Source organism: Schistocerca americana, chromosome X, assembly GCF_021461395.2.
Source record: "Schistocerca americana isolate TAMUIC-IGC-003095 chromosome X, iqSchAmer2.1, whole genome shotgun sequence".
In the NCBI taxonomy this organism is placed as follows: Eukaryota; Metazoa; Arthropoda; class Insecta; order Orthoptera; family Acrididae; genus Schistocerca; species Schistocerca americana.
In genome coordinates, this window is record NC_060130.1 from 623355629 (window position 1) to 623379644 (window position 24016).

At 43.3% G+C, this 24016-nt stretch overlaps 1 protein-coding gene across 1 annotated transcript in view; it reads right to left on the bottom strand.

Moving 5' to 3' along the window:
- Window positions 1-638: 638 nt before the first annotated feature.
- Window positions 639-24016, bottom strand: part of LOC124556207 — a 186320-nt gene continuing 162942 nt past the window's right edge. Inside the window, exons 6-7 of the mRNA XM_047130196.1 lie at window positions 15562-15687; window positions 639-926 (exon numbers count right to left, since the gene is read on the bottom strand). Of these exons, the coding sequence (XP_046986152.1) occupies window positions 792-926; window positions 15562-15687 (261 nt within the window). The 3' untranslated portion in view covers window positions 639-791. The remainder of the gene's footprint in view (window positions 927-15561; window positions 15688-24016) is intronic.

Genomic DNA, 24016 nt, shown 5'->3' on the forward strand with positions numbered 1-24016 from the left:
TATTTCCTGTATTGGTGGAAAGAAAGTTAGCCTGGCAACAGGAAACTGCCTATTGGCATAACTAAAAGTTCATGACGACTTGTACAATGATGAAAATCGACACATGAGTCTATTCCTCTGTCCATAGTTGTGTAAAATTCATAACTTGAAGTGGCTCTCCAACACACTCCATAACTTCTCCTAAACCAGATCACTCAAACACCAAAACTGTAAAGTGTTCAAAAAAAACTAGAAGTACACATTATATACTTCACAAACATATCATTTGCTCCAAAAATATTCAGTCTGTCGTGTGAACTTAGGATGTTTGTGTGTGGTCGGACCTCAGGCCTTGGAGACATGCAGGAAGTAGGGACTCGCCACGTGATGTCGTGCCAGGCGGGCACGCTTCCCAGCTAATCTGTGTCTGAGTATTTCGGCTGAGCACCAGCATGTGTTTTCATCTATAGAGTCAAAGATAAAAGTGACAGACGGAGACATTTTGGAAAGGACCTGACGAATTCATTCCCCAACAGTCCACATAGTTCTGCAGATGTTGACAAACTAAGCACAAAAGCATTCGGAAAGTAACGTTATTGGTGTTTGTCCCTCACTATAGAAAAACAGGGCATTTCTCAACAGAAAGTAAAGCTGCTAAAAGCAATTCAGTTTCTGAGATGAAAAATCGAAGCTGGTTGCATCAGACAAATGGACACACGAAAAGTAAAATTTGCAGAAAGCTTGGGGAAAGATCCTTCTAGAGTAGGAAAGTTCACTGATAGGCCTAGAGGTCGCTCTGTACTGCATAATGATCAGTTAGAATCACTGACGCTCGACGCTGGCCCATCCAGAACCACAGTGTGCAGGCAGCGGCCGTCATCCGGGAATGTGCTGCCTCGAACCCACCAGCGTAGCAGTCCTCGCCGCTGCCACACCGTGTGCATCGCCTGCCAATGATACGTACTCATGTAAAAAACGGCTTGATAAAGTTCCAGTTGTCTCAAAATAACTAGCATCCTGGGTAATTACACTCAAGAGCAAAAACACTATGACCACAAGGTTAACAATGTGTTGGTCCACCTTTAGAACATAATAACGCAGCGACTCTGCGTGGCATGGATTCGACAAGTCCTTCGCATGTTTCCGGAAGTATGTGGCACCAGATGCCTACGTACAGGTCAGGAAATTCCCGTGAATTATGAGCTTGTGCACAGTGGGCATGGGGTTTGCACCTGATAGTGTCCGAGATGCGTCTCGTCAGGTTCAGATCACGCGAATTTGGTGGCCACGACATCAACGTGAGCTCACTATCTTGCAGCTCAAACCACTGAGGCACTATTCTGTCCTTGTGACATTGACAATTATCGCACTGGAAGGAAGATATCATCGCTGTTGGTTAAGACATTAAGCAGGTAGAGATGCTGATGGCCTGCAATAATGTTCTCGTAGTTCACGGCTGTCGTGGTGCCTATCACAATTCCAGGGACGTCCAGGTCAATGTCGTCAGTAGCATAATAGTGCTCCCACCTGCTTGCCTCCATGGCACACGTAATTCGAGCTGCCATTCACGTGAATGACGGTGTATCCGGACACAGCTATCGACCTAATGTAACAAGAAACTGATGCATCCGACCAGGCGGCACGTTTCTGTTGTTTCACGATGCAGTCTCGATGATCCCGTCATAACTGGGAATGTTGTCGGTTTACATGGAAATAAATAGTGGTTGTCTGCTGCGGAGCTGCATGTTGAACGATCCGTCATATGAATGAGTGTTGTCTGTTCTTTCGGACATATCTGGAAGAACAGACAACACGCCGAACACGCAGCTACGATACATATTAAGTAAACTGTAGGTGGATAGAGGAGGTGTATCAAGTGCATCGGGACTTTATGCAGAATCGGCGGCGACGAGTGAAAAATGCGTGCCGAGATAGGTCCGTCCATTTGCGAACACTGTGTCCGGATGCCGTGCAGCGGTTAACACAACTTTCTGACGAGCAGGAGATCCCGGGTTCGAATTCCGGGCCGGCACACATTTCACTCGTCGCCGCCCATTCTGCATAAAGTCCCGCTGCAGAAGATACCATCAGTTCCTTCCCTTCTCCTTCCCCCCCCCCTTCCCCCACTCCACCTTCAATTTATATAACTGAATGGTGTGCCCTGAACGAAGTGCTACGAAACACATCTGCCTACCCATTTGCACGTGAAGAGCTGACCAGCGTCGTCGTCTCCCAGATAGCATTGCCGGTGATGAGCCAAAACAGTCTGCCCCTCGTCGAAGTCGCTTATACTAGTGGATTTATCCATTTGCCGACCGTATCGTCGATAGTGATTTCTCATTCCAAAGTTAGACCCACACGCCAATAAGTGGGTGGTCATAATGTTTGGGCTCATTAGCGTGTGTTAGTTACATATTCCATTGATCGTTTGAACAATTCTTGTGTCGAAATGATGTGGAACAGGTAAGTTTCCAGGATATGTATACATGATTGGTGTTAACATTAATGAACACACTACCATTTTATTTTTACTCATTGCAATTACAATTGAAAACTAATGAACACATTATCATTTTATTCATATTCATGCAACTACATTTAAAAAAGTTTCTTACTTGCTATTAATTTATCAATTTTAAGTAGAAATTTGTCAGTGGAGTAGAAGTAGTCCAGGAAAAACGATTTTAAATTAGATTTGAAACTTGCTTCGCTACTTGTCAGACATTTTATTTTCAGTATAACATAAAATAACCTGAATTTGAATCCAGACAACAAAGCAGTTGCGCCTTCCACATTGCAAATGAAACTAAATCAAGTAAACAATTTGAAAAACTAGAATTACTAGGGCAAACTTTAGCAAACAGTACTTCTGGTTTAGGCTCTGTCTTACGTGATGTGAACTTTCTAATGCAGGTGTTGTGTGATTTATTGTGTTGTGATATTTGTGATGGAAAAGTAATTGTAGAAGAAGATTTATCGGAAAGAAATTGACTAATAGCAGCAAAAATAATTATTTACACTGACTGCCATAGCGAAAAGTCATTTGGTACTTAAAAATAATGTAAGAACGAAGTTTGAGGTTAATGTTAGACTCTTCTGAGCCCTGGCAGCCGCTGGTAGGGGTCTTAGGACAGTTTTTTCTGCTAACCTATGAATCTTCCACCACCACCACCACCTTCAAAAATTCAGAAGTACATTGCAGTTACAGGAGAAGCAGTTCAATCTCGTGCTTCCCTATCAATGAAGGCTGCAGCAAACGAGGCTATTGAAATGAACAATGGCAGAATTGATATACCTATTGCAATTGATGGGACATGGCAAAAACATGACCACACCTAAAATATCTGTTGCAGCAGCTAAAATCACAGACACAGGCAGACTCATTGATTTTGAGGTACTTACAAAACATCGGAACAGTGAAAAAACCTATGAAGGTAATAGCGGAGGAATGGAAACTCATGCAGCAGTGAAACCGTTGTGTGATAACTTCAAGAATGGGCTATCCAGTACACGGGGTTTCTTGGGCATGGTGATTCTAAAGCGTATAAGTGTGTAGTTGAAATCATACGGAAATATGTAGATAAAGAAACTGGAATGCGTTTGACATGTGCAAAAGACGATGGGCACACGCCTCAGAAAATTGAAACAAACTCTTTGCACTACCACATTGTCAGATGGCAAGCCACTGAGAGGTCGAATGGCTGATAAACCAATAGCTTCAGCAGTATTATGGTATGGCCATCAGGAATAACGGAACTGTTTTAGAAAATACGAATAATGCAGTATTGGCCTCATACACAGACAAACTCTTAACTGACAGAAAACCCATACATTCACTTTATCCACCTGGACGTGAACCATGATGTAAATTCTGGAAGGTTGAAGTTTTGAGTACGAGGATTCTATTCCGGAAGCTGTTGTGGAAAACATTAAGCCAGTTTATAGGGACCTAGCTCACCCAGACTTCCTCCCAAAGTGCCTACATGGCCGGACTCAGACTCCCAGTGAGTCTTTCAATAATGTTATCTAACTCTTGTGAAAGCTACATGAAACTTAGTGACCTGTTTTAATATAACATATTATACCTACTAAAGAACAGTCATGGTTGTCATACGAGTAGGTATTATTCTAGGACTTACGTGTACAAATATCCATAATAAAAATAGCGTAATTTAAAAAATTAATACCTCTGGTTCTTTTGTGTCTTATCTCTTAATTCTGCTTCAGTAGAAGTAAATAACATTGATAAGTTACCTGTAAAAAATTTAGATTATCTTCATTGGTTCCAGAGACCAAGTTACATGAAACTGGCTTATTTAACACTGACTGAAATGGCCCTGCAAACTTCCAGTAAGTTCTCAAAAATCGTATGTAAATTGCGCAGGGCACTATGAGGCAACTAAATGGTATAAGTTCCTATAGTGTCTACGGGAGTTGGGGTGGGGGGTGGGGGGGGAGGCGTTCACTCTACTCTAGACGAAATCTGATACTGTGTAGATACTGCACTAAGCGCTGTATGATTAAAAGTATCAATGTTCCTTTGTTCGTTGCTCTGGAGAACTATAAACCTACATCTGCGTATGTTCTCGTCATTAAAAAACTATGTCTGGTATAGCGATCATAAAAGAGAATAAGGTGCGTTCAGAGGAATGTAGAGAACAATCTCTTAATTCATAAGCGCTTGAGAGTGGAATGAAAAGGACATTGATAATATTATTACAACATACAGTGACTGGCAGAATGTGTTTAGACGCGACCTGTCCTCTTTATAGAAGAGATGCGACACTAATAGCCTGTAGCGATGTAAGATGTGTGATCAAAAAATATGCTGAATGAAATTTTTAGAAGCAGCTACTGGCTCTACAACCATTTTATGTAATTTATCCGATAGTCTGATCCGTTGAGACAGGCAGCGTCAAGTTGGAAGATGTTCTGACTTGTCAGCCAGCGTCCAGAGACGCTAGACTTAAGCTGTATTTGCACTAGCTCGGGGCCCCGTGCTCGCCACGCACGTATCCACTAAACAGTTGTGGACCCCCTGGGGGCTCACTGAGCCACCAGACACCGATGGGCGATCTGGCCCTTCCCATATGGATTTAGAATAACGTGTGAACGTTTAAATTCTGTTAAAAGTTGCAAAAAAGTGCCAAAGAAACTAATGAAATGTTGAAATTGGTGTATGATGATAACGCTGTTACTATGTAGACTGTTAACAAGTGATAAGAGCGATTTAAAAGCGGATAAGAGTCGGTAGAACACGAGCAACTTTCGCGACGTCCATTAACCTCCACAAACAGAAGAGAACGTGCCAACAGTAGCAAAAATTGTTTGTTCGGACAAATAACAATTCGAGAGCTTACAGAAGAACTTTTCATTTCGTACGGGTCCATGCAAAACGTTTTAATCGATAATTTGCAAATGAGATTAGTGAGTGTAAAATTTGACCACAGACTTTTGAGTGATGAACAGAAGGAAAAGCCGGCCGAAGTGGCCGTGCGGTTAAAGGCGCTGCAGTCTGGAACCGCAAGACCGCTACGGTCGCAGGTTCGAATCCTGCCTAGGGCATGGATGTTTGTGATGTCCTTAGGTTAGTTAGGTTTAACTAGTTCTAAGTTCTAGGGGACTAATGACCTCAGCAGTTGAGTTCCATAGTGCTCAGAGCCATTTGAACAGAAGGAAAATCGTGCGTCAGTTTGCACAAAAGATGAAGGATTGTCTTCGTTCAGATTCGGGCTTCATGTCAAGAACTGTAACTCGAGATGAAACTTGGGTCTATGCGTACGACCTTGAGACGAAAATTTAGAGTCCCTAATGGAAAACCAATGAATATCTTCGCCCTAAAACAGCATGTCAGTAAAAAATTGAATATGAAAGTCATATTCATCGTTTTTTTCGGTATTGTCGGCATAGTGCGTTCAGAGTTCGTTCAAAGAGGAGCAACTGTAAACGCTGAAATTTACAAGGGCGCACTGCAACGTTTACAAAACGATGTACGAAGAAAGAGAGCAGAAAAATGGCCAATGGCTTTCTTCTTCATTACAACAAAGCGCTGTGCTACATCTCGATTTTCAGTCGCGAGTTTTGGGCCGCCTCCCTCAGCAGATTTAGCACCACACTCTTCTCAAATATCAAAACATTGTTTAAAGAGAATCATTGTGAGGACCATGAGAGAGCAGCTATTAACGCCATCCCAAACGAAGCCTTCCAAAAATGTTTTGTCATTGATTCAACGTTGGGATATGTGCATTGCTGGCCAACGACGGTACTTTGAAGGACACTAAATCAAAATCCGTGTAAGCTTGTTACTTTGTTTCTAATTAAATAGTGCACCGTATTTTTAATCACATCTCATACATTGCATCTAAATATGCATCTTTTAAATTCCATAGTCTTCAGGAAAATGCTTCACAAAATGATAATGTTACTCCACAGGTCTTGTGATGGCTGACTTCATCGAAGCCTTTCTCTGAATTGATTTCAACAGCACTAATGTCTGTGCCTGATGTCACGACAAGAAGACGGTGCTCTTAAGTAACTGATTCCATATATGAAGATTTTGTTGGGTACTCTACACATCTATTACGGACTGGAGATGTCTGGAAGGGTCTGTTTTAATCTTGCCATTATGACACGAGATACGATTTTCGAGTCGACACATAACAACGTTATCGGTCTGAAATCCTGGTTTCTTCTTATGAATGAGTACGATTATTCTGAGTTCTGTTTCAGAGTATAAGTGTCCGCAGCATTATTTTCCCCTTGCTTCTTTCCTGAACTCTTCCTTAACGATTGGCCAAAATTTTTATAAAATTCGTAGGGGGTAACATCTATATCTGGGCTCCTGTTCCTGGCATGTTTGTATTATGTCTTCTGTTCTACTTTGGATTTTGGTTCGGATGAAGTAGTAATACTTTTGTGTGATAGATACATGTACAATCTTGTAACGGGTGTGGTATTTTTGTATCATGAAAAGGTCATGATCCATCCAATCTTTGGAAATGATACTTTATCCCCTCCCGGCAAACATTTTCGTTCACTATATTACCTATATACCTCTGTTTGCATTTTTTTTCTTTCTCTTGTTAGATGCAAGATGATTCACTCCCTTGGCACATGCCCATGATCCTTGCATGTGATGATATTATCTTGTAGTTTGCTTCCTCAGTCTTTCCCGTTACCCACTTCTGCTTACAGTTCACGAATTAGAATGTAGCAATATTCGATGGCCCTCCTGTCGTTATTTAGCCTGAAGGCTACATTCGTATATAGTTGCTAGAGACCAGATGTCACCAGATTTTCTCACTAATCAGCTGTGTCGTGAGAGAAACGTTTCCGGTTGACGCAAAACTAGTAACGAAAACCGAACACTAACTTTAACAGTGCTATTTCGAGGATGATACAATTTAATTTCCAGTATTTTCTACCAATTATTCTTGGACGAGGTGGACATTTTACTTTAATGATTATGGCGTGGTGGTCAGAGAAGCTGTTACGCATGTCATAACCTTGCACATCAAATTCCATTGTGGTACAAATTCTGTCAAGCCTTGATGCTGTTACGACAAAACACATGTGTAGTGAGAAGATGTAATAGCAAGTTCCTCAGTCACATCAGTAATGATAGTTGATGCTGATAACTGCATTGTAATCGCTTGCCGCTACTAACCTGTGGATGTATGAAACACAGCCACATGGGTTATAAGGAAATGCATCCACGACAAATTTCTCTCATTTGGACCTTTCGGTCGGTACTGTTCAGCTAGCTCGACGCTTTGAATGGTTCGCTCTTGCTGATACACACTCTAGTGACCATCTTCCATGTGTCCTTCGATTACAGCCACAACTGCCATCTATGCGCCCAAGACGCTGGAAGTTTTTCCAAGCCGATTTGAAACTTTTCCTTGTCTAGCGACATTCGATGACCGTCACTTTCCTGGCATTGACGATCAGGTCACTCATGTTACGGAAGTTATTCTTACAGCCGTGGAACGTTCAATACCTCACACCTCCGGTTTGCCACGGCGTCCCCCAGTTTCTTGGTGGAACGAGGTGTGCCGAGACGCGATACACGAGCGGAGACTGTGCTCTTCGCGTTTTCCACCACCATCTTATGTTGGCCAACTGTATCCGCTATAAGCGGTTACGTGCGCGATGCCGTTGCATCATCCGCGATAGCAAGAAGGCAAGCTGTGACTTCTTTAACAGCTCCTTTAACACCTTTACTCCCTCATCAGTAGTTTGGAGCCGAATTCGACGGCTATCCGGCATGTCTAGTTTCTTCCCTATCTGTGGGGTCACTGTCGCGCATGATACCTTAGTGGATCCAGCCAAAATTTCTAACTCACTGCGTCAACACTTCGCTGAGATTTCGAGCTCTTCAAATTACCCGCCAGCCTTTCTCCCGAAGAAACGAGCAGCGGAAGTGCGACCTCTTGTTTTCTCCTCTCAAAATAGCGTGAGTTATAATACTGTTTTCTCTATGCGGGAACTCCAACACGCACTCTCTTCTTCTCGCTCTTCCGCCCCAGGACCGGATGGCGTCCTCGCCCAAATGTTGCTGCATTTGTCGTAATGAAGATCGTTTCATCTGCCGGAATATTGGTGTAGAAGTTCGTGATTTCAAGCGATGCAAGGAGATGACCAGAGGGAAAGGTAGCATATTTTATAAAGTTAATAGCAATATTCCGTTTTACAGACGGTATGTGCATGTACGTCTGTTTTAACGTGCTTGCTTTACATATTTAATTTTTGTCAATCCTTTGTAGGACACTGCCGTCCGATTCTTATTTTGACATTGGCTTACCAACGATGTCAGCCAGTTTCACTTCTGTAGATCACAGTTTAAACTGTCGAAACTGATAAGGTTCTCTTGTATATCTGACGTTTGACGTTTTATCTTTGTTGAAATATTCTGCAGCTGCTAGACTGCAGCTATGAACAAAATCATGAAATCAGTACGTCAACAGATATATTTCTGTATGTGCGGTGTTGTATGTAATTACTTAGTTATTGTTCCAGCATGATTTTCAGACTTTCATTTAAATATAATTCACAGGCTTCTTGGCTATAGCTACTCGACCGTGCTTCTTACCCCTTTCAGATGACATACTGTTTGTAGGCGTAGCATAAAGCATTCAGAAGCAACACCAAAATTACTGATATTAATTAACGAATGCTTTATGTACGTGTAACTATTTAATCAGACATCATAGTAATGAAATTCACTCCTCATTTATAAAATGGTGAATCTCTTACTGTATAACAAAAATAATGTAAATTCTTTGTTCCACTTATTCACCATGTAGCCTTCGATATCATGACGACACAGTTGCCTCTGGGTTTCAGGACATATCCTATGCTCCAATGTAACGAACAGTCTCGAGCAAAGTGGCCTCCGACACTCAAATCAGCATGAACTTTAAAAACATCGGTCGTGAAAAATCCAACTTGTGCTTTTCTCATACGACATTTTGAACGCTATGGATCCAGGAAGACGCAGTGCTTTTGTCTTCTGAAGGGCATTTGAATGACGAACATACGATCATATGAGAGAGCAAACAAAATTAACAACTGGACTGAGGATTTCTTGCTACCAAGAACTTCACGAGTGGTCCAGGGAAGACAAGTAAATTCAATATTCCAGACTCACTATCACATATACGATTATTATCAAAAATAAGATTGTATGGGAAATTTGTAACTGGACTTAGGATTTTTGGTAAAGAGGACGCTTGAAGTTGCCTTGGATGGAGTCATGGACAGATAAGGAAGTAATATCGGGTGTGCCTCACGGAAGGGTACCGGGTTCGTTACTTTTCATGCTGTATATTAACGAACTTGTGGACAATATTAATAGTAACATCAGGCTTTCCACAGATGATGAAACTGTCTATAATGAAGTATTGTCTGAAAGAAGCTGTGTTAATAGTCAGTCAGATCTTGATAACATTTCAAAGTGGAGAAAAGATTGGCAACGTGCATTAAATGTTCAGAAATTTAAAAACCACACAAAACGAAAAAAAAAACGTAGTAACCTATGACTATAACATCATTGAGTCACAGCTGGAATCGGTCAAATCATATTGATACCTGTGTGTAACACTCTGTAGGGACATGAAATTGAATTATCACATAAGCTCAGTCGAGGGAACGACAGGTAGCAGACTTCGTTTTATTGGTAGAATACCAGGAAAATGTTATCAGTCTACAAAGGAAATTGCTGACAAAGCACTAGTGCGATCCATCCTAAAATATTGTTCAAGTGTGTGGGACTCATACCAAATAGGACTAACATGGGATATTGAACGCATGCAGAGGAGGCAGCACGAATGGTTACAGATTTGTTTGACCCATGGGAGAGCGTCATAGGGTTGCTGAAAGAACTGAAGAGGAAGATTTCTGAGGATAGATGTAAACTATCCCGAGAAATCCTTCTTACAAAGTTTCAATAACCTGCTTTAAATAATGGCTCTAAGAATCTACGACAACCCATAAATATCGCTCCAACAGGAATAACGACGGCAAGATTGTATTAACTACAGTACGCACAGAGACATTTAAACAGACATTCTTCCCACGTTTCAGACGTGAATGGAACGGGAAGAAACCCTAACAACTGTTGCAATAGGAAGTACACTCCGCCACGCCCTTCACAGTGTTTTGGGGAGTATAGATCTACATGTACATGTAGATGTTGATACTGTTAAAACATTCGATCTGTTTGAAGTTTGTAGTCGCATATTAGTTTGATTTGTTCGTTTCAGAAAGCTTCTTTTAGCTTACGGTACTATCAGTTCCTTGCCACCGGAAGCTGTTAAATTTGTCCCAAGTTCCAGTAGATCATTCGTGCTACAGCATATGCCTCTTACTGTAATCAGACTGAGCGATCTTTTTGCAACAGTTCAAGATATGTTAACTGTTTCCTCACCGCCTTCGCAGTGTCTGCACTTTGGGTATTCCGATTTCCCAATTATGGCTTTGAAGGCATTTGTTCTGATGACTAGTTCCAGTCCAGTAAAAATCAGCCATTTCTTTTCTTTTGGGTCCCATTAGGCAGCCAAGAGCCAAGAGCAGGCCTTTTCTTTATCTATTTTACCTTCGATTTTTTCCAAAAAGCTACAAATACGGGCTGCCAGTCCGGTACTGGAATGCAGTTTTCCGATACTGAGTCTTGGTTTGCTGCACTCTAAGAAACTCTCTGTTGTTCACTTTAGTCAGAGCTGATTCTTGGTTGTTCTTTCACATGCTTCTCTTCTTCCACTGTCTGCCTCACTTAAGAGACCTCTACCACCTATTTTTCAGGGCAAATACAGACCGTCGAGGACGACGGTTCAATCCTGTTTCCGGCCATCCTGATTTAGGTTTTCCGTGATTTCCCTTAATCGCTCCAGGCAAATGCCGGGATGGTTCCTTTGAAAGGGCATGGCCGATTTCCTTCCCCGTTCTTCCCTAATCCGATGAGACCGATGACCTCGCTGTCTGGTCTCCTTCCCGAAAAACAACCCAACCAACCAACAACCTGTCGACGTCCCTGTCAGGACGAAGTGCATGGTGAATTGTCATTAGTTTGTTTTCTCTTCTGATTATTTTTGTTGTTATTCGTTTTCGAAATTTTATATATATTGACGGAAAAAATCGTAACACCAGTAAGGAGTTGTGCAACATAAATGAAAGTTGGTAAGCATGTTTATACAAAAATGATGTCTATTCAGATTTCGCTACAGTCGCGTAAGAGTGGCGCTAGTATCACCACTATGAGGATACAAATCAGGTTAGCTTTAATTTCCGGCTGTAATGATCGTGAGCGTTAGTTACCTTTGAGATTGGATGTGGTGGGTTGGTGTGTCAAGAATGCCTTGAAAGTTATGAAGACCTATTATCAACATCTCACTCAGTCTGAAAAGGGTCGCGTAATAAGACTACGAGAAGGTGGCTGTTCCGTCTGCGATATTGCAGAAAGACTTGGCAGGAATGCAGCTACTGTACACGATTGCTGGCAGTGGTTCTCAAGGGACTGTACGGTCGCTCTGGACAGCCACGTGGCATTACCGACAGAGAAGACCATCATGCTTGGCGTATGGTTCTGGCGCATCGTAACTACATTTGCATTAGCAATTTGTGGCGCACTTGGCACCACAGTGATACAACGAATTCTTAAAAATCGGTTATTTCAACGACAGCTTCGAGCCAGGCGCCCGGTAGCATGCATTCCACTAACAGCAAACCACTTCCATTTTCCACTTCAGTGGTGTCAAGCGAGAGCTCATTGGAGGGCAGAATGGAGTTCTGTTGTGTTTTCTGATGAAAACTGGTTCTGTTTCGGTGCCAGTGATCGCCGTGTGGTGGTTAGAGAGGGCCTGCAACCAACCTGTTTGTCTGCTAGATATACCTGGAGATATGATCTGGGGTCTGATTTCGGATGGCAGCAGGAACACATTCGTGGTTGTCCTACGCGCCCTGACTGCAAACTGTACATTAGTCTGGTGACTCAACCTGTTGTGCTGCCATTCATGAACAGCATTCCATGGGATGTTTTCCAGTAGGATAACGCTCGCCCACTCACCGCTGTTAACCCAACATGCTCTGCAGAGTGTTGACATGTTCCCTTGGCCTGCGGGATCACCAGATCTGTCTCCAGTCGAGCACATGTGGGACACCATCGAACTACAACTCCAGCGTCATCCACAACTAGCATTAACCGTCCCTGTATTGACCGACCAATTTGGACAGGCCACAAACTGACATTCAACACTTGTACAACACAATTCACGAACGTTTGCATGCTTGGATTCAACATTCTGGCGGTTACACCGGTTATTAATGTGCCAGCATTTCACATTTGCAATGGCTAATCTCGCGCTTACATTAACGAGTCATGTTGCAACGTTGATCACTTAAAGACCTTACCTACAGAGACGTATTCCCTAAATTTTAGTACCCTACATTAATTATTTTGGTATTGCGATTTTTTCCCATCAGTGTACTTGGTTGTAGCAACAAAAGTGTTTGCTGGAATATTGGATGTGAAAAAATGACGTGACTCGAATGCAGTAGGGGTTTAATCGGTTGCGCTAACGCCGCTACTCGCCAGCTGGCGCTCTCTCGTGGTTTTCAATAGGCTCCTAAAACTTTGAACCTACATTTCTCGAAAATGGTTGTGGAGTCCTTGTAGTAGAACAGCATATGTTACAGCCACATACATACTACAACCATTCGAAATATGAGAACAATATTTGGCACACTGGGTGTATGCTTCCCTTGTCGGTCTGTGAGGTGAGGTGAGTTCGTGGAGCTCATTGGAAGAATATGACTGGCAAATGACATAGCATACAAGAAGGGTGTTCTAGATTGATTTAAAAGCTTCTTTCCACCATTCATGGTGCGCCATTTGACTCATTTCCAGTATGCAGTACTTTTGTCTAGTTCTAGGCGGCAAGGCAAGCACTATAAGTTTGATCCGTGCTCAGCAAAGACTATCAGAGACAATTGGTGGCAGTGTGAGGAGTGTGTACACCATCACGAAAAATTGTTCCTGTAACACGACATAGGTCGTCCCCGTACCAGTTGAAATTGGGAAACAACGGCTGCCGTCGCTAAAATGGGGTTCCAGCTACTGCCGCATCCACCGTATTCCCATGACTTTGCATCTATAACTTCTGTACGCCCTCAATGAACCACTTTTCCGACCTGTCGCACCCACTGCAGGACAGCTTCTCGCCGTTCCTGGAATTCTGTGAAATGTCTGCGCAGACGTTTATTCACAGCTCTGGGTAGACGTTAATCAGAAGGGACCAAGTCAGGTGAAAACAGAAGGTGTGGAAGTACCAGGAACACCATTTCAGCGATGGTTTTCCGACTCGCGTGGGGACGAGCATTGTCAAACTGCAAATGCACTTTTCTTGATGCTGCGCGCTCCAGACACACTGCCACCTATCGCTTGTGAATATCCCCAAAGTTTAAGTCCTCCTTCCACAGGAACCATGTCGTCCAGCGCTGTCTTTGATTATCACACTCCATGTTGTCCCGCTCAGGTAATGATAGCAGGGCCGCGGGGTAGCCGCGCGGCGGTCTAGGGCGCCTTGTCAAGGTCCGTGCGGCTCCCCCCCCGTCGGAGGTTCGAGAGTCCTCCCTCGGGCATGGGTGTATGTGTTGTCCATAGCGTAAGTTAATTTAAGCTAAGTAGTTTGGTCCTATAAGACCTTACCACAAATTTTTCCAATGACAGCAGTTGGGAAAATGAGCTGTACTGTGCAATGATTGTCCTGCCACATGTGATTCGACCGAAGTACTGAGTTCTTACAACTGTAACGACGAGTCAAATGGCACGCCAAGGCTAATGGGAAAAAATAAAGTGTAAATCAATATGAAACGCCCTTCGTAGTTTTAACATCTCAAGAAACATTTAACCTCTCACGTATCATTTCTGGATGTGCCTGTGTTGTTCTCGTGCGGTGCCTATTGTGTCTGCCAGAACCTGTATATAGAGGATGAAGAAGTTCTGCAGCCTGGAGATGATGGGCCGGTCTTTCCCTAACTCTCCTAAATTGGTTTTAGTTGGAGCCAACATGGCTGGCTTAAGGATTTATGATTTCCTACGATGCCTGGTGTTTCCTAATACCCATTCACGAAGAGGTTCTTAACGTCCTGTCAGGAAATAACAGCACGTTACAGAGACTCTACTACTGGGAGCAGAAAATGGCTAATGAAAATGCCTACATTCTGCTTCTGATTCAGATTGGCTGAAAGGTCTAAATGTTAAATAATTTCGTGGAGCAGTTTGGTACCTCGTGAAATCGGGAGTCGGCTGGCAGCTCTCGTGGGCTTGACTTGGCAAGTTATTGACCTCTTCGGACAGAATTTGTTTCAAAGTGGTTATCATTTCGGAAATATTGAATCAGCGACACTTCTTGATCAGAGACGTTACTTTACCTGCACGGAAAGCCAACAGAACATTCGAAATTTCGTTCCAGAGTGTGTGCATATTTCTGCTTAGGTACTTTTCTAATTGAATATTGCGGATTAGTGAGCGTAGACTTATCAGTAAAAAGAGACCCTACAGTAGCTCATCGAGCCATTATTCAGCTCGAGATGATGTTCGATAAATTTGATGAACTTGGATAGGATTAATTGATACCAATAAAGTTCATTTCTTGCCGTGAAAATTTGAGTGTGTCGCTTCTCTACGACTTCTTTTCTTATTGATTTTCAGCTGTTTTGTCGTTGTGCTTGTTGGCGGGAGTGGCTAGTAAACGCTTGGAGGTGGTACATTGAACTGTTACGTGAACATATTCTGGAACAGTGGTTGCATCTCAGAATCTTTCATTAAAGTGCTTAGATTGCTTTAAACAGGTTTTACATGTGTAGTAGAGCAAAGAATTAGGCGGGATTGTCCCATAATGTGTCGGATGATGTCTGCGGAGCAATACGTTACGTGATTTGTCTCGAGCACCACACGGTGTGGGCTCCGCCTGCGATCACGACTGGGAATTTGTGTGACGCCACAAAAGCTCTGGAAAACAGACGAGAAGAAACTTTTAGCAAGTAGTTCGGTAAAGATCTTGACAGTTTTAAAGCGTGACTTACCCTGGGGATGAGATGCGGGATCTGGCGGTAGGCACGCCTTGTTTGCCCCTGGGAGCAGAGGCAGTGGCCACCGTTGCAGCAGACCAGCCCACGGAACACGCGGCACAGGCGGCTGTGGCTCGACTGCTGCAACAACGTACCGTATCTTATTGTCTCTTTATAATGACATTTGTGGAAGTTAAAACACAAAAAGGACCCATACGAAGTAGACGGGATTTGCCGATCCAACCACAACCTGCACTGTGGCCAGATTGCCAATTACGACATGGATGATGTCATGTGTTACTGCCAGATTTCTCAGCCACTCCCCTCTCCACTGACGTCACAGTGAACCTAGGCCAATTGCCCTGCGTATAAAATTTTGGGAAATTAAAAATAGCCCAGTTGGCATAAGTACAAAATATAAGATGATGGGCATCAACTCAGCCCTCTGACATTACAGGACATTTGTGATAAGAGCCTAATTGACCTACGCAAAAACTGGTGAGAAATTAAAAAAAATTAAAAATGTTAACTCGTCCTATTGGTGGGATATTCAAAAATCCGAGCTGTCTGACCTAAGCAAAGCCGGCTTGGCTGGTAAATAAAGATTGTGGGGGTATACAATACTAAATGGCGATCTGAGCACAGTGTACATTGTTACCAGATCAAATGTGCTAATTATAGAATCCAAGATGGTGGACTTGGGCACATGGGCACTGTCAGGATGGTTGCCAGGTCACTTCTGATAAGTACAGCATGCAAAATGGTCTTTTGCAAAAACATAAGTTCTCCACTGATTTTTCTGCTAACCACACAGTGGAACTAGGCCACATGTCACAAATATAAAACCCAAGAGTTCAGCTTGAATTTGTGGGAAATTCTAATAGACCATATGTTCTAAGGCCGAAGTAATGTAACAATTTACCCCATACCTTTGATGTCCCAATACAGTGACAGATTGCACATTTAAACTCCCCGCCCTACCTCCTTCCCTAAGTTCAAAGCCGGCCGGAGTGGCCGAGTGGTTAAAGGCGCTGCAGTCTGGAACCGCACGACCGCTGCGGTCGCAGGTTCTAATCCTGCCTCGGGCATGGATGTGTGTGATGTCCTTAGGTTAGTTAGGTTTAGGTAGTTCCAAGTCCCATAGTGCTCAGAGCCATTTGAACCATTTTTGAACCTAAGTTCAAAACTATGCAGTTCACTTACGCTTTTGAAACCGTTACCACTGTGTGTAGCAGGACAGAATAGAAACAATTGCATCTTTATTTACACGACTGTAGGCAGAACAGTAGAGAGCGTCTGCACTATACTGTGCCAGGTAGTCAGCATGACAACAGTCGTCACTCTTAACCTTGCAGCCAGTTGCACCTCGGTGTGCTACCACGCAGTTGGGCTGACTCATGACTTCGCAGCTGCCAGCCAACAAACAGTGTGCACACTGAAGTTCTACAGGTACTGCACCATATTCACAATAGAACGCTCTGTGCTCCAGGAAGCTATCTGTTCCACAGGTGGCTAGACTATGTGATGTTACCTGGTGCATGCCACTGTCTTTGCATGACACCTGTGGATGGTCCTTTCAACCTTACGATGCGTGTCTATACCTGAAGTAACGCAGCCTGGAATGGGGACAGATGCTTGCCACCTATTGTCCGCTATGGGTGGTGAGCCCCACCACGGCTGGTGCACTTCCAGACACATTTATACGTCTTCATTCCATTTTAGAACTGAATGACACGGTTCTAGGCGCTGCAGTCCGGAGCCGCGGGACTGCTACGGTCGCAGGTTCGAATCCTGCCTCGGGCATGGATGTGTGTGATGTCCTTAGGTTAGTTAGGTTTAAGTAGTTCTAAGTTCTAGGGGACTGATGACCTAAGAAGTTATGTCCCATAGGGCTCAGAGCCATTTGAACCATTTGAACTGAATGACAACTTGTCCAAACAGGATGCAGCCTACTGTACTAGTGGATTTCAATGTCCCAATGGGATTTCTGTAATGTTTGTGAGAGATGTTTCAGGCCTCTTAGTTGTCTGGAAAGCGACGCTATTAAAATTAAAATGTAAGAAATGACACTTTCCTGCACAGGATCTATTTTTGTATATCCAACTCCTACCAATATTTATATGTATAGGGAGAGTTCCACGTGCAATAGCAGATACTGAGTGCATTCAGACACAGAGTAGATCACCAATGACGTCATAGTATTCCCCACCCCTCCTCCATCCAAGCCTCTGACAAAGGCCAATTGTCCTATGCAAGAGTAAAGTGGTGGAAAATTCAAATTATGGCGAGGTTGTCCCATACTTCTGTGTAAGTAGGGCTGTTGTCTGAAGCATAAATTGGTAAGAAATTCGAAAATCCAAAATGGTGCCCGAATATGGCGATTGGGGTATAGTGGCAAAGCTCTATGACGTCATAAACCGAGATGATGAATCTGGGATACTGGCGCAGACTCAGTATGACATCAGAATCCAAGATGGATGACCCGCAATATTGTGCAGGTCTATGATACCAGAATCCAAAATTCTAAGACAAAAGGTCATAGATGACATGCTTTAGACGGGACGGGAAGTACACTATGTCATGAAAAGTATCCGGACACTCCCCTGAAACATAAGATTTTCATATTTGGTGTCTTGTGCTGCCACCTACTGCCAGGTACTCTATATCAGCGACCTCAGTAGTCATTAGACATCGTGAGAGAGCAGAATGGGGTGCTTCATGGAACTCACAGGCTTTGAATGTGGTCAGGTGATTGGGTGTCACTTAGGTCACACGTCTGTACACGAGATTTCCACACTCCTAAACATCCCTAGGTCCACTGTTTCTGATGTGATAGTGAAGTGGAAATATGAAGGGACACATACAGCACAAAAGCGTACAGGCCGACCTCGTCTGTCGACTGACAGAGACTGCAGACAGTTGAAGAGGGTCGTAATTTGTAATAGGCACACATCTATCCAGGCCATCACATAGGAATTCCAAACAGCATCAGGATCCACTGGAAGTACTATGACAGCTAGTCGGGAGGTGAGGAAACTTGGATTTTATGGTCGAGCGGCTGCTCATAAGCCACATATCACGCCAGTAAATGCCAAACGACGCCTCACTTGGTGTAAGGAGCGTAAACATTGGACGATTGAACAGTGGAAAAACTTTGTGTGGCGTGACGAATTACGGCACACAATGTGGCGATCCGATAGCCGGGTGTGAGTATGAAGAATACCCGATGAATGTCATCTGCCAGAGTGTGTAGTGCCAACAGAAAAATTCGGAGGCCTTGGTGTTATGGTGTGGTCGTGTTTTGAAGCACCCTCTTGCTTCCCACTGTTGAAGAGCAATTCGGGATGGTGACTGCATCTTTCAACACGATCGAGAACCTTTTCATAATGCACGGCCTGTGGCGGATTGGTTCAACCACAATAACATCCCTGTAATGGACTGGCCTGAACAGAGTCCTGACCTGAATCCTACAGAACACCTTTGGGATGTTTTGGAACGCCGACTTTGTGGCAGGCCTTACCGACCGACATCGATACCTCTCCTCAGTGCAGCAATCCATGAAGAATGGGCTGCCATTCCCCAAGAAATCTTCCAGAACCTGATTGAACGTGTGCCTGCGAGAGTGGAAGCTGTCATCATGGCTAAGGGTGGCCAACACTATATTGAATATCAGCATTACCGATGGAGGATGCCTCGAACTTGTAAGTCATTTTCAGTCAGGTGTCCGGATACTTTTGATTACATAGCGTAACTTATCCACAGAGACCTGTAGGGCTATTTATAGCAACTGGGTCACTGTGGAATTGTATACTGTCTGTCCCAAGTTAAGTGATTCCTCTCCGACGTCACCATTTAAATAAATTGTCACCCTAAGTTCAAGATGGTCAACAAATATGTCATACAGAATCATGTCATGTCAAGGCAAATATCAGGAGCCCTCATTTCCCCCTAAACTGCACCTCCTCCACTCCATCTACCCAAAAGGGTAAGAAAATCCACTTCCCCAAGTTCAAAATGATGGGTAGTGTGCTGAATGTAGCCGGCCCGTACAGGACCTGCAACATGCGGTCGTTCATTATCCTGCTGAAATGTAGGGTTTCGCAGGGATCGAATGAAGGGTAGAGCCACGGGTCGTAACACATCTGAAATGTAACGTCCACTGTTCAAAGTGCCGTCAATGCGAACAAGAGGTGACCGAGACGTGTAACCAATGGCGCCCTATACCATCACGCCGGGTGATACGCCAGTGTGGCGATGACGAATACACGCTTCCAATGTGCGTTCACCACGATGTCACCAAACACGGATGCGACCATCATGATGCTGTAAACATAACCTGGATTCATCCGAAAAAATGACGTTTTGCCATTCGTGCACCCAGATTCGTCGTTGAGTACACCATCGCAGGCGCTACTGTCTGTGATTCCGCGTCAAGGGTAACCGCAGCCATGGCCTCCGAGCTGATAGTCCATGCTGCTACAAAACGTCGTCGAACTGTTCGTGCAGATGGTTGTTGTCTTGCAAACGTCCCCGTCTGTTGACTAAGGGATCGAGATGTGGCTGCACGATCCGTTACAGCGATGCGGATAAGATGCCTGTCATCTCGACTGCTAGTGATACGAGGCCGTTGGGATCCAGCACGGCGGTTCGTATTACCCTCCCGAACCCACCGATTCCATATTCTGCTAACAGTCATTGGATCTCGACCAACGCGAGCAGCAAAGTCGTAATACGATAAACCGCAATCGCGATAGGCTACAATCCGACCTTTATCAAAGTCGGAAACGTGATGGTACGCATTTCTCCTCCTTACACGAGGCATCATAACAACGTTTCACCAGGCAACGCCGGTCAACTGCCGTTTGTGTATGAGAAATCGGTTGGGAACGTTCCTCATGTCAGCACGTTGTAGGTTTCACCACCGGCGCCAACCTTGTGTGAATGCTCTGAAAAGCTAATCATTTGCATATCACAGCATCTTCATCCTGTCGGTTAAATTTCGCGTCTGTAGCACGACATTTTCGTGGTGTAGCAATTTCAATGACCAGTAGTGTATACCTTTATAGCAGGGCCGGCCGAATGCTGCACACTGGAAAAATGCGGAAGTGCGGAACAGGTGCGCACGTCTCAGCCAGCGGGCAAAGCGGAACAGCGACATCTGTCATTAGACACGTATACCAAATGAATGGCGACGGTTCCGCTTCCTTGTTCACGTTTACCAGGAGGACCGAAGTACGCCCAGTGTTGCGCCCCTCTGGGGATTGTGGCCTTACTTGAGACGTGCTGAGAAATGTCGAGTATTGCAAAAAAAAGCAATGAACGGGAGTCATTTAAACACGACTGGAAACTTCAATTCTTCTTTACAGCAGGGGGTGAAAACTCACAGTGTTTGCTGTGCCACCGAATAATTGGCGGTCTGAAAGACATCGCAACTCATTTCATAAAGACGAGGTTAGTGTATTGAACAGTGACGAACGGCAAACCAAATTAAGCTTAAGAAAATGGATGAGGCATATCAAAAAGATTTTAATGTAAGTCTTAATAACTGATACCTCTTGAAGTCTTCTTTTCTTGTGTTACAGTCGTTTCTCTTTTTTCTGTACTGCTTGCTGTTTTTAATTTTCCAGAAGGACAGTCACAGTCCCTGTGCATTGCGAGTAAGTTTCAAAACTGCATTAAGAACAGTGGGCTCCAGGAAACCGTTTTTCGAAGGGAAGTCTGTAAAAGACTGTCTCATTCATGATGCAGAACTTCTGTGTCCCACGAAAAGCAAATCTTAAAGATGCAGCTCTGGCAGTGAGACACATACGAGGTGTCCATAACGCTCTGCGTGTAACAGAGGACGCTTTGGACTTAGTGCCGTTGAAAGGGACTACGTCGAGTGTAGCCATATTCCAAGCTGTCGAGAAAGCGTTTGATGGTGTCGCTATGGACTGGAATCGGTTAACGTCAGTGACAACAGTGCGACGCCATCAGTAGAGGATTCACAGTCACAGAAGATACGCTATACGGAAGTTACTGCATTCTACATCGAGAGGCGCTTTGTGCAAAATCAGTAACGTTAGATAACATCATGCAAATTCTTGTGCGTACTGTAAACTATCTGAAGACAAATGGGTTTACGCACCAGCCGGAGTGGCCGAGCGGTTCTAGGTGCTTCAGTCTGGAACCGCGCGACCGCTACGGTCGCAGGTTCGAATCCTGCCTCGGGCATGGATGTGTGTGATGTCCTTAGGTTAGTTAGGTTTAAGTAGTTCTAAGTTCTAGGGGACTGATGACCTCAGCAGTTAAGTCCCATAGTGCTCAGAGCCATTTGAACCATTTGCTGACTGTTAAACTGTAGAGCATTCTTCCTAAACTTGAAACTGGATAGCCCACTGACACAGCCTGTATGTTTATCAAACACACGTCGCTGGTGTTTGTAGTTGTGGGAAAGGTTTGGAGAGGTATTCACTTGCATGTTTATTTAAACACTGGTGACATACCGTACTTATTATTTAACACAAAATGACATTAAAAACTTAAGCTATTCACAAGCAGCTAGTTGAGAATACGTATGAACTTCAAATGACACCACGAACCGCCTCATTCTGCATATGGATTCAAACCCAGGTCATGCAGATTGTTTTCGTGACTCACGGAAACTAACAGTCATTCCTCATTAGACATAGCGAGAGTGATATACCTCGATTTTAGATAGTATTAGTTAACAAATATCAACTTTAAATTACATAACGCAAACATTTTTAACGGACGCGAATTCCTACCCAGCATCTATTGTCCCTGTTAACGAACTACGAGAGATGCTAAATATTGCTTCTTCACAAGTAACTTACTTGAAATGCCGTGAGGCAAAGCCTTGTGTTGGACAGGGATTCGAACCCAGAACTTAATCGGATTGATATCGAAGCACAATCAACTGTGATATATCGAATTTCCTCGGCAGTAGCTAGAGGTTTTAACTGAAATGACGAGACGAAACATTAGTTTTTTCCTTCCCAGGACTCCAACCCAGCACCTATCGCTGTTATATTGTAGAGAAAACGAACGTTAAATATGGGTTTGTTGCACTAGCAGCGACATGTGAGCATGTTTGAACTAGAAATAATATGACGAAGGGTTCAGTACTGACTGGGAATAGAGCTCCACACATATCGTTGTTGACTACACACAAAGAGACGTCAGCTACCGAATTTTTCTCCACCAGCAGCTCGTTAGTGCTGACAACGAATGAAAATACATTAAAAATCAAAATTATTATCTACCAGCAGATAGGTATTCTCATGCTAGAGTTCGATAATACGTAATGAAATCCTTAGAGCCGGGCGAGGATTCGAACCCATTCACGCGCAATATGTGGAGATTATAATGGTCGCCTAGTCGTAGATATTGCTATAATCGCACTATTTCACTCCCATTTACGGAACTTGTTAGCACTTGATGTTAGGTTGGCGCCATTAAAATGCATTGTGGTAATCGCTGCTGCTTGCTGGATCGTTGCTGTGTCTCGATGCTAATGCTGGCTCTAAATCTGGTTGTCTAGGTGTAAAAAGATGAGGTCCCGTGTTTTTGATGTGCTTTTGATGATAAATAATGAGCGAAACCAACAAATATTTAAACTTCAAATATTTATTACTCTGGTGGCCATCTTAATTCCACTATCCACCAAAGACAATGACACAACACAAAGTAGCACTTCTTTTACATGTTCTTTGCAATGTTTATCTACCTTGAACAATAACACACATACACTTTGCCAAAGTGACATTCAGACTCCGCTCCCGACTCTTCTTGCTGCTTGTATTTATAACCCTGTCAAAGAACTACTAAAAAGAGGTTTAGTTTATAAGTCACATGTACATCTGTTATCGTAATTTGTGCAGAAAAGTTATTAATTTATATCGAGTGACATTATTTAACAGGTTATTAAAATGACAGACAGATTTGTTGACTTGACAGAATAATTCTTTGTTACAAAAAGGCCGTTTTTTATAAGTTTGTCAATTGACTTCTCTAATTTGCATAAATAAGTAAATAACATGAATTATTAAGAATTACATTGGTTTTCGTCTAAAATAGGAGTGTTCACGTGAATACTGAGTGAAAACGGTCCTAGTGAACAAATAGGTTTCACTGGGTGATTTTTATTTAAGGAGATCCAAAATACGTAAGTTGGCCACTATTTTTCGTACTTCATGTTAATTATTTAAGATGAACTTAGTGTTTTTACATGATGACATTTGCTGTATCAGTGATCAAGTGATATTAACTTTTGTGTGGGTCAGTTATTCAGTATAATTTAATGGGTTGACTGTTTATGGAGACATGTTATGCAGTCACAGTTAACATACACAATAACTTTTCTATAATCATAAATACTCGTTAAACTGGTTGAATTTGGAGGGTATCGCATACTTCGGTTAAGTAAAGCCTTTAACAGGTTCCGTTACAAGATGTTGAGGAATCTGCA